The sequence below is a fragment of the Perna viridis genome, chromosome 5 (assembly GCF_037379345.1).
Source record: "Perna viridis isolate PV_CMFRI_1.1 ecotype Kerala chromosome 5, ASM3737934v1, whole genome shotgun sequence".
NCBI classification, from domain to species: domain Eukaryota; kingdom Metazoa; phylum Mollusca; class Bivalvia; order Mytilida; family Mytilidae; genus Perna; species Perna viridis.
The window spans coordinates 31,100,316-31,116,626 of record NC_142449.1 but is presented as its reverse complement, the minus strand read 5'-3'; the positions used below and the strand labels follow the sequence as shown (position 1 = coordinate 31,116,626).

Below are 16,311 nucleotides of genomic sequence, written 5' to 3'. Positions count from 1 at the left end.
TGCATTGTTTTGTATTTATGGTCTGATTGAAAATCTGCAAATGGTAGGATTTAATTTTTTGCCCTTTGATGATAAGTATGATAATTATATGTTTGACTCTACCAGGTTTGAAAAATATCTGTTTTTAGTAACCAGTCTGTCTGATATTTACAGCCTATGATTACAAATTAAAACAAAAAGCTGTATATTCTTTTCCTGCAAAAAAATTGCTTTAATGTTTCCAAAATCATCCTACAAATAAAAAAATATTATAATTAATGAAACAGAAACAAATAACATAATACATGCTAAAACGATACTAGCGCCACCACGAAAGAATCGGTGACAGACTGATCGTTCCAGAACAAAAAAATGACTACTTTTCTACCTCCATCGAACGCGGTGCTCCAACTGATAGCATTCATACGTACTGTACAGACCAAAATACATTACTACAGTACTAAGGATGCATGATTATTTTTTAAGTCTGTATATAACACATGAATAAACTTTATGGATCTGGTAATGGTGTCCTTTTTGAAATTTTAAAAAATATACTGGGTAATTGGGAAAAAAATATTAGTATCTGCAGATAGAGTAAGATCAAGTTATCATTGGAGTAAATACCTGTCCTTTCAAGAATCATACATCAGATGTTTTTATAACCCCGCTCCGAGGTGTCGTACTGTTGTCAGTATGCCAAATAATGGGATTAATTTTCATAAAAATTGGATAACAATTTCCTGTTTATCGGAGGATTTTGTTTGCTTTCCTTTTTTTTTGACTTCATATTATTAGAAGTTGAAATTTTCTTTGCACTTTTCTCAGCAACTACTCATTATTCTGTAGGTATGTCTTATGGGAGGATCCATATTTAAAAGATTTTTATAAAAAGAAAATTTGCTTAATCTCTCTTCCTTTCTTCCAGTAGTATGAGAAATTTTATTGGTATGCATAGAAATTTTCTTTTGAGGAAAGATAACTCATTTTACAACTACATTCTATTATGACTTGTACTCATATATTATGCTACAATGCTTTATTTGAAAAATAATTGTTATACACCCTACTCTGAAGGAGAGGAGTGAATAATGTTTTACCCATGTCCCCGTTTCTGTAATACCTTTTTCAGTCACATTTTTCTAAGCAACTACTCATCATAGCAGCTTGAAATTTTAACACATTTGGTCTGTAGGTATGCCATATGGCAGGATCCATTTTTAGAAAAATTTGACAACAACTTCCAAGGACTTTGTTTATTTTTTTTTTTTTTTAAATAGTGATTAAAAGCAGAGGTTTCACTTGTGAGCCATTGCACACAGATTTCAAAATGCCCAAACCATTAACTGGTCCTTAATTGTACTTACAAGAATTTTGATTTAATTGTTGACAAAATGTGGCATAGAATTATGCTTCCTGGTTTTCTGTTTTTGATATTTAGTTATTTAACATTCCTTATGTCAGTTGCACTATGAAGAAGGCTTATATCGATTTCTCCTAGACAACTTCTTTATTATCTATATTCATTGCCATAGAATAATTAAGTTGTACTTTGAAAAAAAAATTAGATATGATTTCATGGATACATACTGCACCACTTTATAAAATGTATATTTTATGACAATAATTTTCTCTGTCATTTCCCTTAAAACAGTGAACATAAAATCAGTAAATAAACAAAGTTACTCAATGATACAAAGAAAAAGATTGAAGGACTTGTTGGTAATTGATCATCAGATTCATTCAAAAGATTTTAAAACCATAGTTGGATTTATTTGAAGGAGAAAGAGGCATTTAGACGTTAAATACAATTTCCGAAAACCGAAAATTGATGTTGTAAAAGCACATGTTGTTTCTGTTAGGCAACAGAAGGCAAAATTTGCCCCTACCATTTTCTCCTTTTTTTTGTGGCAGTTAAAATTTTCCATGTTTCCCATTCCTACCTATTTTCATTTAATATTTTTAATTACGGTAGTTGTTCTCATCCTGATTATTCATGAAATGTATTTGCTTGTGGATGTTAAAAAAAAACAACAATCAATCAATCAATTTATTTTTGTTAGCAAGAATATGAAAGTAGGCTTGGTTTCATGTTTGATAGTTACACCCTCTATTTGTGACAGTATAATATTGCATTGTGGGAAGAGATTAAGTGATAAACATAGTTTGTTTTGACTGTGTGTATGAACTTTACTTTAAGTCATTCAGTTTGTAAGCACAGAAAAGGATGGTCTATGCTTTGCTTGAATGGTCCAAACAACCATTTTTATTCAAACTGTTGTTGCACTAAATGCTTCAGATTAAGCCATTAGTCACATATTTCAGGATTGTCGCTGTGGCTAACAGCTGTCATCAAGTTGTATTAATTTTCATATTAATATTATTTTTCTAGTTTTTTGATCAACTACCAAAAAGGACATACTGATCAAATTTGTTTTTTAAAATCACAAATAATTCTTAGTATTTTATTATTTTTAATTAATAAATTAATTTTAATAATAGATTTTAAAAAATCTCAGAATTAGTGAATATTTAAGACTAACTTACAAATAGATTGTTTTTGAGAAGGCATTAAAATTAAAATTAAATTAAAATTGAAGTGAAAGTTAAAATTAAATTAAAATCATTTCATATCGGAAATGGATGAGCTATTCTTATCGGATAAAACATGGTCATGTGATATTCATTAATGTATGTTAAAATGTCAAGTGGGCATTACCACATGATAATACTCTGGGTATTACTACAGAAAACCTGCTTCTGACTCTTCAGTGAAATAAGTACAGTATTGATAATGTTCTGTGGCTTGAAGCATTTTAGGCAATAAAAATTGGGCATTTTAATTATCTACATGATGCCCTCATTGTAAGAAACTACTGTGAAAGTACTATAGTTCGTGGGGTACCAATTTTCATGGTTTTTGTGGGTAGGCCAAACCTTGAAATTTGGTTCCCAACGAAAAGGAGATTTCCATTGATATTTATACTGAAAACCACGAATTTAAGAATCCACAAAATTGTGTTTCTTGTGTAAGGAACGAAAATTGGTATCCACAAATTAAAGTACTTTCACAGTATTATACCATATTACTGTCCATATAACTAATGCCTTCACAAAAAACACCTTAGTTCAAGGTGTTAAAATGAAAATTTCAAAAAACAAATTTTCAAAAATTACATGATTAAGATAAGTCATTGCTGTACAATAAATTATGATTTTACTTGAATGTGTATTTGGTATAAATAAGGTGTGTAAACTGTGTGAAATCTCATCAAAAGTAAATTGGAAGAAATTTAGATTGACTAATTCTCCAGCTAAATGCATTATTATTACAAGCTTGTCTAGTGATTTGTAAAATCAGGGTGTTATGCTTTTTGATGCATAATCAATTAATAATATAAATGTTCAGTGAAATTCCCATGAAAAACATTATGATGTATATAGAAAAAGAATTAAGCTGTTTCCCCACTATTAAGATGGGATAAATCAAAAAGACTTTGTCGTGCTTTTTACAGTAATACCTATTACGCGAGTTCAACAAATCTGTTCGTATTTTCGTTATGTCATTGAGTAAAGGTCATTTTACTTTGCATGAAGTCATACGATTGTGGTGGATTAGGTTTTATTCATATTTTATACCATGTGCATAAATTTTGCATTATTATATTGTTTTATAATTCGATCACTGTGAATTTTATTATCAAAACATTTTGAATTTACAACTTTTTCGGGTGTTTGTGTCTCGGGGAAAGAATTATTTGGATCTATTACATAAGTGTTTGGAAATAATTTACTGAAAATTTTTAAGATGCGGAACATTTGTGAAATGAAAGTACGGATAGCATTTGTTGTTTTTGTTTTGTGTGTTTCTAGTTTAAATGCATATAGAATTAAAAAGAAAAAGCCACCGAAAGGTAAAGTATTACATATTTGTTAGGCCAAGTAAACTTCAATTGTAAACTCTTAATCATTGCAGGAAGCCTCTTTCACAACAATTAGTAGTGGTGATATTGGAGGAATTTATTACATAGATTTTCTGTGTCAATTTAGAGGGACTTGTAGCAAGTTTTAACTTACACTGGCGACAGATATTCAAAAATGTGTTACATGTATAAAGAATGAAATTTTCATTTATGTAATATATATTAATATGATTAATCTCAAAATGCTTCTATTTCATGATATCAGAACTGCATGTAAATTGGATGGAATAAAGTGTAATGTAAAAAAGCAAAAATAAACACTCACAGAGGAAACTCAAATTCAATTTAGTTCACTGAGCAAACTAGACATTGAGGTATTTCAATGTTTTAGTCAATGTTGCTGTGTCTATTCTGGCATAATCCTGCAAATTCAAGGGTACCTCCATGCCTGCCAACATCATGCATAAAGTTTTTGTCAAATGTTAATCTTTGATATATTGTAGTGCAACTAAGTTTTATGGAACATTTAAAATTCATTTCTGCAAAAATAAATAAATAAATAAATAATTTATAAAAAAAATACAGTGGAGGTACAAAGTGTACAGTAATGATACATTATAATTTATCTGACATGGTTGACCTATTTCAGCTGATTGCATCCTGGCAGGACATAAACATGGAGAGAAGTGGGAGGATAGCTTGGTACCCAAATGTAAACAGTACAGGTGTATAAATGGCGTTGTTCACACATTGTATTCTGGTTAGTGGCAACAAGAAAATATTGATGTGCAGTTTGACGATTTGGTTTTATTTAAATCAAAAATAAAAAAAAACCCGGTTCACAGAAATTAAAATTCTGGTCACAAGGTGACTTGAACTGTAAATAAATCTTAAGAGCTTTAAATAAGAGGATGAATTACTTTCTTACTTACCGAAGCTTATCTAACTTACGTAAAGTAATGGATGCAACAATTAATCACAATACGTTTTGTGAGTTAAAACACAGCATTTTCTACCATTAATGAATGAAATTTGTTCACATATTTTTTGTGTTTTAAAAAGTGTCCCAAATCAAGCTTCTTACTTGCTTTATATGCATTTATTCAAATTGGTAAATGAAAGGGCATTAACTCTTATTGAAATATAATTATACAAAGTTATCATTTGCTAACATAATTGTGGTAACTGGGATTTTTTGAAAAATAATTTTTGTTAATGTTATCATTATATTTTTTTTCAATTTGCATTGAATAAACATTTTGTGTTTTTACTCAAGTAAATGTATACAGAAATGTATGATTCCAAGAATTTTTTGAGGTAACTTTCATTTTGAGAGATTGATTTTTTAGCATTTTGTCAAATGTGAAGCAGAAAAAAATTTGAGGGTGAAAACCATAACTCAGAAATATAATATATCATTTATGAATTACTTTACTATGATATAAACATATAGGATATTCCATGAACTTACAGAATATTCCATAAACTTACAGGATATAATATGAACTTGTAGGATATTCCATGAACCTTAAGGATATTCAATGAACCTATAGGATATCCCACGAACCCATAGGACATCACTTGAAACTTCAGATTATCCCATGAACCAATAGGATATCTCACAAACATATAAGATATCCAATGAACCAATAGGATATTTCATGAACCAATAGTATGTCCCATGAACCAATAGTATATCCAATGAACCAACAGTTTATCCCATGAACCTATTGGATATTTTATAAAATCAATAAGATATATCATTAACCAATAGTATATCCCATGAATCAGTAGGATGCATCATGAACCAATAGTATATCCAAATGAACCAATAGTATATCCAATTAAGCAATAGTATATCCTATGAATCAATAGTATATCCCATGATCCAATAGGATATCCAATGAGTCTATATGATATCCTATGGTACTAAAAGTATATCCAAAGAATCTATAGGATATTCCATGAACTTATATGATATATCATGAACCAAAAGTATATCACATGAACCAATAGGATATCCAATGAACCTATATGATTTCCCATGAACCTGTATGATATGCCATGAACCTCTATACGAAAAGAGGTAATCACCTAAACTTGTTTGCTCATGATTTACTTGCTTCAAGGCTACTTTCATTTTTTAACAGGCTGTGTATTTAAGGACCTTAGTGGTACAGAGACATGTTATGCTGTAGACCAGAGATGGAATGAAGGTTGTTCCTCAAGAGTCTGCTCTTATGTAGAAACTATACATAATGGAAGGAAAGCTCATATGTATGTTCTGGATGGCCAACCAAGTATGTAGAAGGAGTAGATATTGTAAGGGTCTTAAATCATCCTTAAAATGATGATGAAATGTAAAGTCAATGTTCATTAGTATAGTTAACAAGTCACTGGTAAATTAAATACAGCAGCACTATAGATTTATATACCCCCCTTGCAAAGGGGGGAGTATACAGTGATAGGGATGTCTCTTTCCATTCTGCACTTCTGTCATGCAGAGAGTAAACTTCTCTTACCCTTTACACAGATGTTAGTGAATATTTAAGATGAACACCACCTATTTCAAATTTTGATCTGAATGTTTTTAGGTTTCCATAGTAACAAGTGGACTTCCCAAATTATGAATATATGATACCAATCTTTTATGCACAACTTCTCCTATATCACTGAATGGAATTTAATGCAAGATTTATACAGAATCATTTATACTTACATGTATTCCTATTGAGCATCTCCTATTTTAGATTTGGATTCAAATAATTTTTTATTTCTTTTTAATATAGCAAATCATCAATTGGGGTATCAATTTAGCAAACCTTACTCACAGTTTACCCTATCGGTGCACCTGGTCTCAGGAGAGTCTGAGTTGCTCATTTACTTTTGTTGCTTTGTACATATTATTTTGATTATTTTATGTTCTTTGTTGTGTGAATCTGTTTTCCATGTCTGCTCTTCATCCCTGGATTACATTCTTTTGCGATTTCTCAAACAGAGTTATCTATCCTTGGCAGTCCTCAATTGATAACTCTGTAAAAGAGATTGGATCTTTTGATTTCTGCTAGAAACTTGGTTTCCTTGATTACTCTTTTCTTGTTTCATATGCCTATCAGGCAGTATATTACTGGTGTCATATTATATTTGACCCACACTGTCCCTCCCTAAATAGTAATGGGACGTAAAACACATAAAAGGGGTGTTATGGTTAGAATTCAGTTTAGCAGAGGTATGTTTAAGAAGGGAACTTTTTGAACCATTATGGCGCATGTTTTTTTTTTTTAAAATGACACCTCCCACACTTCTATGAATAATTAATGTGTTAAGCATCAGTTGTTATAGATTTGTTTTAATACGATAAAGGAATTATATCCAGTTAATGCTCCAGTAGTATGGTAATGAGGCTTTAGTCAACCTAATATAGCTGTCCTTTTCTCGTGCATTTTTTATATACAGTCACTCATATAAAAAGTCACTTAGTACCTTTCACAAGTCAATGACTAAAAAATTGATTTACAGACCACTGTGCTTCAATACTTGAAACAATTCTGGGAATATTTAATTTCCTGAGCAACTCTAAACAATGTGCTAGGATTTTGGACATCAGAAATAATATGGAATAATCTCTGACTTCCTAGATTTCCACATTGATAACATATTTGTCACATTTGGAGGAACTTTTTTTTCAGCAAGTTGGCTTTCATATTGGGCACTTATTATGCTCCTTTCCTGGTCAACTTGTTTTTGTTTTCATAGTAGATTAAATTTCTTTGTAATCTTGTGAAAGAATAAAAATATAAAAGATGCTAATTCCTTTAATTTCTCATACATATATATTGATGATATATTGTCCATTAACAACCCTTTTTTGGTAAATGGTCACCTTCAATATACAGCAGAGCTCAAGAAAAGGATATTACAAAAACAGCTTGTTCAGCATCTTTTTTGTTTCATGGTTTTTAAGTTTTCAGTATACACATCAATGGGAATCTACTTTTCGTTGGGAACCAAATTTTGTGGTGTGACCTACCCATGAAAATCACGAAAATAGTTACCCCACGATCGATAGCACTTTCACAGTATTCTTCGTGCTGTTGTGACCTCTGATTTACTGATTATGACACTATACCATGAAAATGCTATTTCATTATCACTGATATAATCATGTCGCAATGGAAGAGATTTGGGCGCTGTAAAACCTATAGAGTGAACCAACCATTTTGTTTTAAATACCCATTGCGGTGCCAGCTATTCCAGTAGTGTACTATCTATTTTGTCAGTGATTATGGATTGGATAACTGTTCAGTAATTTTGTTGTTTACCTTATTTCGGGATTTTTGTTAAGTCTTGTTCATGTTTTCAGATCTGAATTTATACAGCCTCTTATTGTTCTGAATAGACCCTTTTGTTAACTGTAGGGTATTTGATGAGCATGCTTGACATATACTTCCATGAGGAAGAGCTTTGGATAGATTAGAATGAAAAGATTGTTTGCAGACGTAAATATTGGGCATACATGAATACTACCCTGCAGTTCATACAAAAGGTTTTATTCTGACCTTATAGTGACAACATTTTGTAAGGACCTGTTACCACAAAAGCTCACATAAGTCAAATTGTTGTAAGGTTTCATGGACAACAAAGGACTGCTGAAAAAATACATATTCCTTAATTTGAAATATTGTGAGATTCAATACTTGCAAAATGTTATGGTACAATTTATTATATCTTAAGTGACCTTCCATGGGAGAGGCCTTCTATACAAGCTAATTTTACACATAATGAATTGCATAAGGATATTTTATTCAGTCTTTTAAAACAGGATATTCCTATATACAGGCGGTAACTAAGACAGGTAGCTGTTTCAAAAGACTGCTTAATATATCCTTATGTAGTTCATTCATTCTATGGAAAGAATAGGCAAAGTTGATAGTAAGTCTGGTTTAAAATAGGTAAATTAAAGACTGATTGAAAAATAGGTAATACTATATAATACATATTCATTTTTTGGGTTGCTAATTTCGTGGATTCTGCCTAGTGAAAAAATTCGCGGATTCAAAGGTATCAATTTTCACAGATTCAAAAAAGGATAAGTGTTATATGATGTTAAAAATCAATTTTGTGTGTACTTTTTTTCACGCTTTTCTGTCCACTGCCAAAATAGGGAAAACTATTAATTTAAAGATACAGGCAGTCATTATAACAGGTTTACCATATTAATATTTCTTTGCAGAATGTCAGGCCCAGAATAAAGAGTGTAAAAAATCTGGTGATGTATGGGAATGGGAGTGTCAAAAATATACATGTATAGAAAAGGACCTTCTGTACATGAAAGTGGCAAATGTGGAAAGAATAGGCAAAGTTGATAGTAAGTCTGGTTTGAAATAGGTAAATTGAAGACTGATTGAAAAAATAGGTAAATTAAAGACAGATTGAAAAAAAAAATAGGTTTGTTTGTTTGTTTGTTTGTTGGGGTTTAACGTCCGAGCAGCAATATTTCAGCTATATTCAGACGATGAACATGAAATTGATGATAAAATGAACATGAAATGATGAAATGAAAAAAGGATGGGACACAAGGACAATGGGGTCGACAAATTTTGATTGCCACTGGAAATAGGGAGAGGTGGGTAGGGTCGGCAATTTAGCCTCCTGTGGCGAAGCCCTATGGTTTTTACTCCAGGAGAATACCACAGTAGGGTTCTTTAACGTGCGAGGAACGTGGCATCTTTCCCAACACGGTGCACCACTATGATTTGCGGTCAGGTCTTCTGTATTATAGCCTGACAACCCCAGCATGTAACATGCCAAAGGTACCCCATTCCACCACCTGGGGCACACATCCCAGTTGCTCTGTGGGCAGAGCGCCCTAGCCCCCAACTAGGGTTCTGAGCACTATTTAGTCGCCTTTTACGACAAGCTTAGCACTGCTGCAGGCCTATTCTTTAAACACCCGGACCTGCACGGGGGAAAAAAAAAAATAGGTAAATTGAAGACTGATTGAAAAAAAAAATAAGTCTAGTGAAGGCTGATTGAAAAAAATAGGTAAATTGAAGATTGGTTGAAAAAATAGGTAAATTGAAGACTGATTGAAAAAAATAGGTAAATTCTAGACTGATTAAAAATATAGATAAATCAAAGTCTGGTTGAAAATACTATTGGTTAAAGTTTTTGTTGGTCTTGCTTAAAAAAATCAGACTTCAAATATAAAAGTTTAAATTATTAAATATTAGCAAATGTGATAATAAGTCTTGTTAAAGGTTAGGTAATTTTAAGTGTGATTAAAAATGGTAAAAGTTGGTAGTTATAGTCTTGTTGGGCAAGTTAGGCAAGTATAGGCAAGATCAAAAATAGGTAATTTGATAAAAAAAAATTTCTAAATTAGGCAAGTTTAAGTCTGATTTACAAAGTTAAAGCTAAGTCTTAGTAAAAATAGGCAAAGTTGTCTGGTTGGATTTAGGCAAATCTTAGTATGGGTGGAAAAAGACAAATCTGACAGAAAGTCTTGACTGAAATGTACAAAGTTTATAGAAAGTAAAAAATCTTTTTTAAAACTTGATATTCTATATCACTCCTCTAAAGTCTGTTAGGTAGTGACATAGTTGTTTTGGATTTGATAAGATTGATTGGAAAATAGGCAATGTTTATAAGTAATAGTCTTTGTAAGAATCATGCAAATTCTGTAAAATGTGATACACCTCAAAAAAGGCTACATATTTTTATTTTTGATATGAAGTTGATTTATGGGTATATATTAAGAAATGTGTAATTATTCATTCAAATCTGCCTGCTCTTAGGAGATAATCAACATTGAAAATCCAGTAGATTCTATTGTATTTGAGTGTCATTTACAGAGTTATCTCCCTTAATTTTGAAATCTACAATGCATTCTGTATAATTTTTATTTCCTAAGAGCATGGGTTATATGAAAAACCAAATGTTAATTTCTGTTTACTATGGCATTGCAAAAATAATATAAAAAAATAAAAATATGTAGGCTTTTGCTGAAAATGGAAAAATTAATAGTAATTATTTTGGAATACAAATTTTATAGTAAGTCTAAAAGAAATTTTGAAAACTTGCAGGAAATTGGTGAGAAGTAATGTAATTTTTAAAGATGATCAGAAAGTAGAAAGAGAATAAAACAGATTTTTTGTTTTCAAGATATTAGATGTTAAAGTACAAAAGCAAGGCAAGAACTATCCTTTACTGAGAAGGATGTTTGAACTGTATATTTGTCTATGTCATAAAACAAATTGTATGATCATGTAAACTTGCTTGAATTTAAATGAATGCAACTTTTTCATTTTTTATGCCCTTTTTTACTTACATGTACTTGAACTCTGCCTGAAGTACTGTTATGGTATATTTAGTAAATATGTTTATGGATTGACGCTCCAATTAAGTTACAGTTGGATTTAATTTTTAAAACAAATTTTGTTCTGACTTGCCTAGCAGATAGAAATCTAGAGCAATTTGAATTACCAGTAAATTGTCAAGTTTTATTCATATTTTTTAATGAAAAATCTGCCTAATGTCTTGATTTACACTTAGAGATCGATGGTAAAGGAAAACTATTGACCAAACTATGCAACAGGTGTGATGACTTTTCATTTCATTCTGTCAACTTTACTTTCATCTGCTGCGACATACCTTCAGAACCTGCATATGGAGATTTCATGTCACAACTCATACTTTATGCAGAGGTTGCCGTAACTATGCCAACTTTTTTGTATCACACTAGACTTCTTAAAATTAGGCTTCTGGAACAGGGTTTTGTTGCTACAAGATCGAAGTCACCACCACAGACGTTTTATGGTCTTCATTATGAACTCATGGATGGTTATGGTGTATCCATCTGCACCATGAAAACTGATTTATTCATCCTCGTTTGCCTACCCCGGACTTGACTTTTTATGAGCAACTCGGCGGGTGTCTCTAGAAAAGCAGAGGACGCTTACCCTACCAGTAAAACTGGTCCATGCTCCCAGTTATAGTGGAGTCTGAGTTGCTCATTTACTTTTGTTACTTTGTACATATTATTTTGATTGTTTTATGCTCTTTGTTGTGCATGTCTAATTTCCATGTCTGGTTGTTGTCCCTTTATTACATTCTTTTGATTTCCACTAGAATCCTGGTTCCTTTGATTACTATGTCATATCTTATTTCAGATTGTTTCTGTTGTAACTACAAGGGTAAATGTTATCTGAATGGAACAGCATGGGCTGGTGAAAACTGTACTGTTTTATCATGTGGTCTACACTATTCTGCTGAAACAGGGAAACATGTAGCAGCTATAGCAGTGATTCCTGGTAAACTGATTCCTTAAGTATAAGTGTTTGTAAGAATCAGGCAAAATATGAAAAATCAGAAACATGCATGTCAAAAACCCACCGATCTGACAATAAAATATCACTCGAGGATGCTATCTATGGTCCAGCATGATATAGAAAATCTTGTCTGTTTTCCTTTATTTTGATGGTGCAAATAGTCAGATTACAATATCAAAATGATGGTTTTTTCATACCTTGTTTCACATATTGCCTGATTCTTACAGGGACTGACACTTAAAAGGTAAAAAGTAACTAAATACAATTTTAATATGATTTTGGGAAACCCAAATAATCAGTCTCAAAGCCTTTGACATGGGGAATAGCTTTAGATAAGAGGAGAAACACACACTGTCAATGCAGACTCGAAAATAATAGCATTTCTCCTGTTCTGAGCTGGTGACTGAAAATCCACCGTGTGGGGATTATATTTCCAAGGGAGTTTTAGTGTTTTTAACATTTTTTCAAGTTTTCTAAAGATTTCATGAAAGAAACCAATTCTCTTTCAGCCTATTCTTGATTTTAACAATTTTCCACTCTCTGTGGTAAAATAAAATTTTTAACATGCTTGCTAAATATCTCATGTCGAAAATCTTAATTTTACCATCTCAAGCATAGAAATAATTTAAACCAATCATTACTGAATGAGAATCTATATACAACTAGACTTGAATATCACTCCTATAATGCTTCTCATCAAAATTTTAATATGACGTGACATATGCATATAAAATTACCACAATATTTCCTTGCTCTTTCTTTTTTTTTTTTTTTTTTTAAAGATAAAATGGTTTTTATTTAATTTTGTGGTATCTATGTTCAACTGTTTTACCAAGCTGGTATGAACAAAAATTGTATGGCATATTATAAAAATTAATCTGCTTTTTAGGCTGTGATTATGGGGGAAAATGTTATGACTATGGATCAAAGATTAAACAAGGCTGCTGTGTGAAGGAATGTAAACAAAAACCAGGAACTATGGATGTGTTTTGGCATACTGTGAGCTCAGGTATGGTCAGACAAACATAATGTATGTTAATTTTTGTTGTTGAGAACTCTCTTTAGCTCATCTTCTTTTTTTATGGCATTACTTTGCCCTGAAGCATAAAAATTTGTTTTTTCGTTTTGTGTGAAGTTCAATTTGTGTATTTCATATAAAATTGATTCTGGATTAATAAAAGGGAGATAATTCAAATAATAAAAATTTTGACTTTATATGAATGAAGTATTTTAATCATATTTAAGGGGAGATAGTTCAGCTGACAAAAAAAAAGTGTTTGCACTGTGACTTCAACTGTTTAGCATTTGCTTTAAAAATATTTCCAAATTTTACATAGCTAGTTATAACTTCGATAATCAAATTCAGAAATGGCATAAGTGCAACTGATGCTGCATTTATCATAAAACAATTTAATGGTATTCTGTATAAATATTCTTTTTAGGGTGTTCATATGGTGGCAAGTGTCTAAATCCCACTGAGTTTGTGAGAAATGCATCTGAATGCTTACAGTACACCTGTAACAGTGATGGATCTATTACATCTAAAGTTTATGGTTAGTGTTATTAAAAAATATTTTTTTTTGTCCTCAACCTATTTTTAAAGATTTACTGATTGAATTCATAAGGAATGACTGTCATATTTTTTCAGTCTGTTCGAAATAACCTCAATGCCCATGGTGCGCACTTAAAAATAACCTGCTACCCATGTTATTAAGTGTGCACCACATGATTGAGGTAATTTTTTTTTTGTAGCCAGAAAAAATATATCAGACAGTCATTAAATAGTGAAATGAAAAAATGAGTGTGGTTCAGTGTTAAAGTAGTAACAGCAATGCTTGAGTTTGTCTTGCAAGCTATTTTCTGACTTGGTGTTGTTCTAATGTATGGAAGAGAAGAATTCCAACGTCTTACATTATATAAATAGTTTAAGAGATGAACAAAATTTGAAAGTTCCAAATAATACTAGGAAAGATCATGCCATGGTATTCAAGTATTAATTTTATCCTAATGCATGAATATCAGTATGCATGAATTAATTGTTCTGACATAGTTTTAGCAGTACATGCTAAAACAGTATGATACAGGGAATAATTCAAAACATCTTACTGTGTAAAAATGTAGATAAAATGTCAAAAATCTATTTCTATATGATAAAAGTGCAAAGAAAAGCAATATAAATAGATTGGCATTGTAATGCAGCATTTCAGGATCCTGGAAGTAAACAGTAAAATACAGATCAGTCTTTGGTTTTCTTTATATTCTAAATAAGAAATTCAGTTAAGACAAATGAAATTTGAATGATATGTACAAACCTTATATTCATGTTATGCATTACAGGATGTGAATATAAGAACAAATGCCTACCATTTGGTGAATCAGGATTTGATGACGAGTGTTACTTCAAAAAGTGTTTCTTAAAAGATGGTATTGCAGTTCTGGATACACTCAGAGGAGGTATCAAGTAAACTATTACAGAATTTAGGCCTAACAAAGTTGATTACTTGGTTTTCAGAACCTCACACCACTCTTTAGAGGATGCTTCATTACACAGGAAAACAATGCAACATATGTTTTTCATGTTTTGAAAACACCTAACAAACATATGTTTAGGATGACCATGAACAATAGATTGACTTCTACTATAATTGTGAAAGAAAAGGAAAAAAGAAAAAGAGGGGGAAATAATATGTGTTGGTATCTAGATTTTTCAGATACATGTACTTAAGGAGGTAGACCTAGGGTAAGGGGCATAACTCATGAAATCAGTGATTTGTTTGTATTATATTCAATTTCATCAAGCCTGTCAAGCTTTCATTTGAAACAGAATGAAATCAGTCCAAGTTACTTTGATGCTTACATGAGATTGTTGTAAAATGGTGAATACAAACGTTCCAATGATTTTTTAAGAGTTGTGTCCCTTACCCTAGGTCTACTTCCTTAATTGGGTACTTATCAACAAAAGAAAACAGCATAAAAAAAGAAAGCAACAATAAAAATAAAAAAGCAATTGAAAACAAGAAAAATCAGCACAGTGTAATTAATTTCAAACAATCCTCTTCTGTTTTGCAGCTTGTATGGGAATAAATAACATGTGCTATGAATATGGAGATACAGGTTTTTCAAAGGAGATACATGGGAAAATTTATCACAATTGTAAATGTGAACAAAAAGGAAAGACTGGATCGGAAGTCACCTGTGAAGCACCTCAGTCTTACGGGGAACCAGTAGTGGTTAACTATGAAGGAGTTGGATATGATACAGGGAATAAACAAATTGTCGATACTGGGTACATTGGATCACAGTCAAGCAGTGGGTCTTACACCAGTGCAAGTTCGAATGCCCAGGTTTCAAAAGAAAAAAGTTATGTAATAACACCCTACGGGCTGACTGATTACTCTGTTACTGAGAATATTGAGATTGAACCCAACTTTTATGACAATGACCAAATTTATGATACAAACATAAATGCAGGACAGATTGATTCAACTTATGGAGCTGGTCAGGATTATGTTGCCTCAAATGTGAATACTGGGCAGAGTTATGGTTCAGTGGGTACAGGGCAGAGTTATGGTTCAGTGGGTATAGGGCAAAGTTATGGTTCAGTTGGGACAGGGCAAAACCAACTAAAGGAAAATATAGAATCATACGTAAATTCTGAAGCTGTTCCCAGTGCTCAAAATTATGATGGGACAGGTGCAGATATAATATCTGCATACCAAGAACAAGCAAAGTCACATGAACATGTATATGCCCATCATGGCATTTTGAATGGTGAATATGATATACCTGTCATGCCTAAAGGAGATGGAATAAAGAACATCAAGTTTACACCTTCTGGGGTTGTATCAACAAATCAGGAAACACAGGAGTACAAGGATATTGGTGTTTTAGGGGGCAAATATGGCCCCTTTACTCCAAAATATAAATAAATCTTGATTGTACTTAAATATGAAATAAAAGAAAATAGAAAATGAATTCAGAACTGATTATTGGGATTTATAGTTTTTTTTTGTTTCTACCATTTTCATGTTGTACCTTTATCAAAGAGACGTTTTTTTTTCCAATTGAAGATGCTGTGA

The 16,311-nt window shown here is 31.7% G+C and overlaps 1 protein-coding gene across 1 annotated transcript; it reads left to right on the top strand.

The window, feature by feature from the left end:
• Positions 1 to 3,658: 3,658 nt before the first annotated feature.
• On the top strand, positions 3,659 to 16,207 carry LOC148617056 (uncharacterized). The gene is made up of 9 exons (XM_088584344.1): positions 3,659 to 3,893; positions 4,552 to 4,662; positions 6,053 to 6,202; positions 9,136 to 9,270; positions 12,074 to 12,214; positions 13,122 to 13,241; positions 13,675 to 13,785; positions 14,570 to 14,686; positions 15,302 to 16,207. The coding sequence occupies exons 1-9, from the start codon at positions 3,788 to 3,790 to the stop codon at positions 16,159 to 16,161; spliced, it is 1,851 nt and encodes a 616-aa protein (XP_088440470.1). The 5' UTR covers positions 3,659 to 3,787; the 3' UTR covers positions 16,162 to 16,207.
• The last annotated feature ends 104 nt before the right edge of the window (positions 16,208 to 16,311 follow it).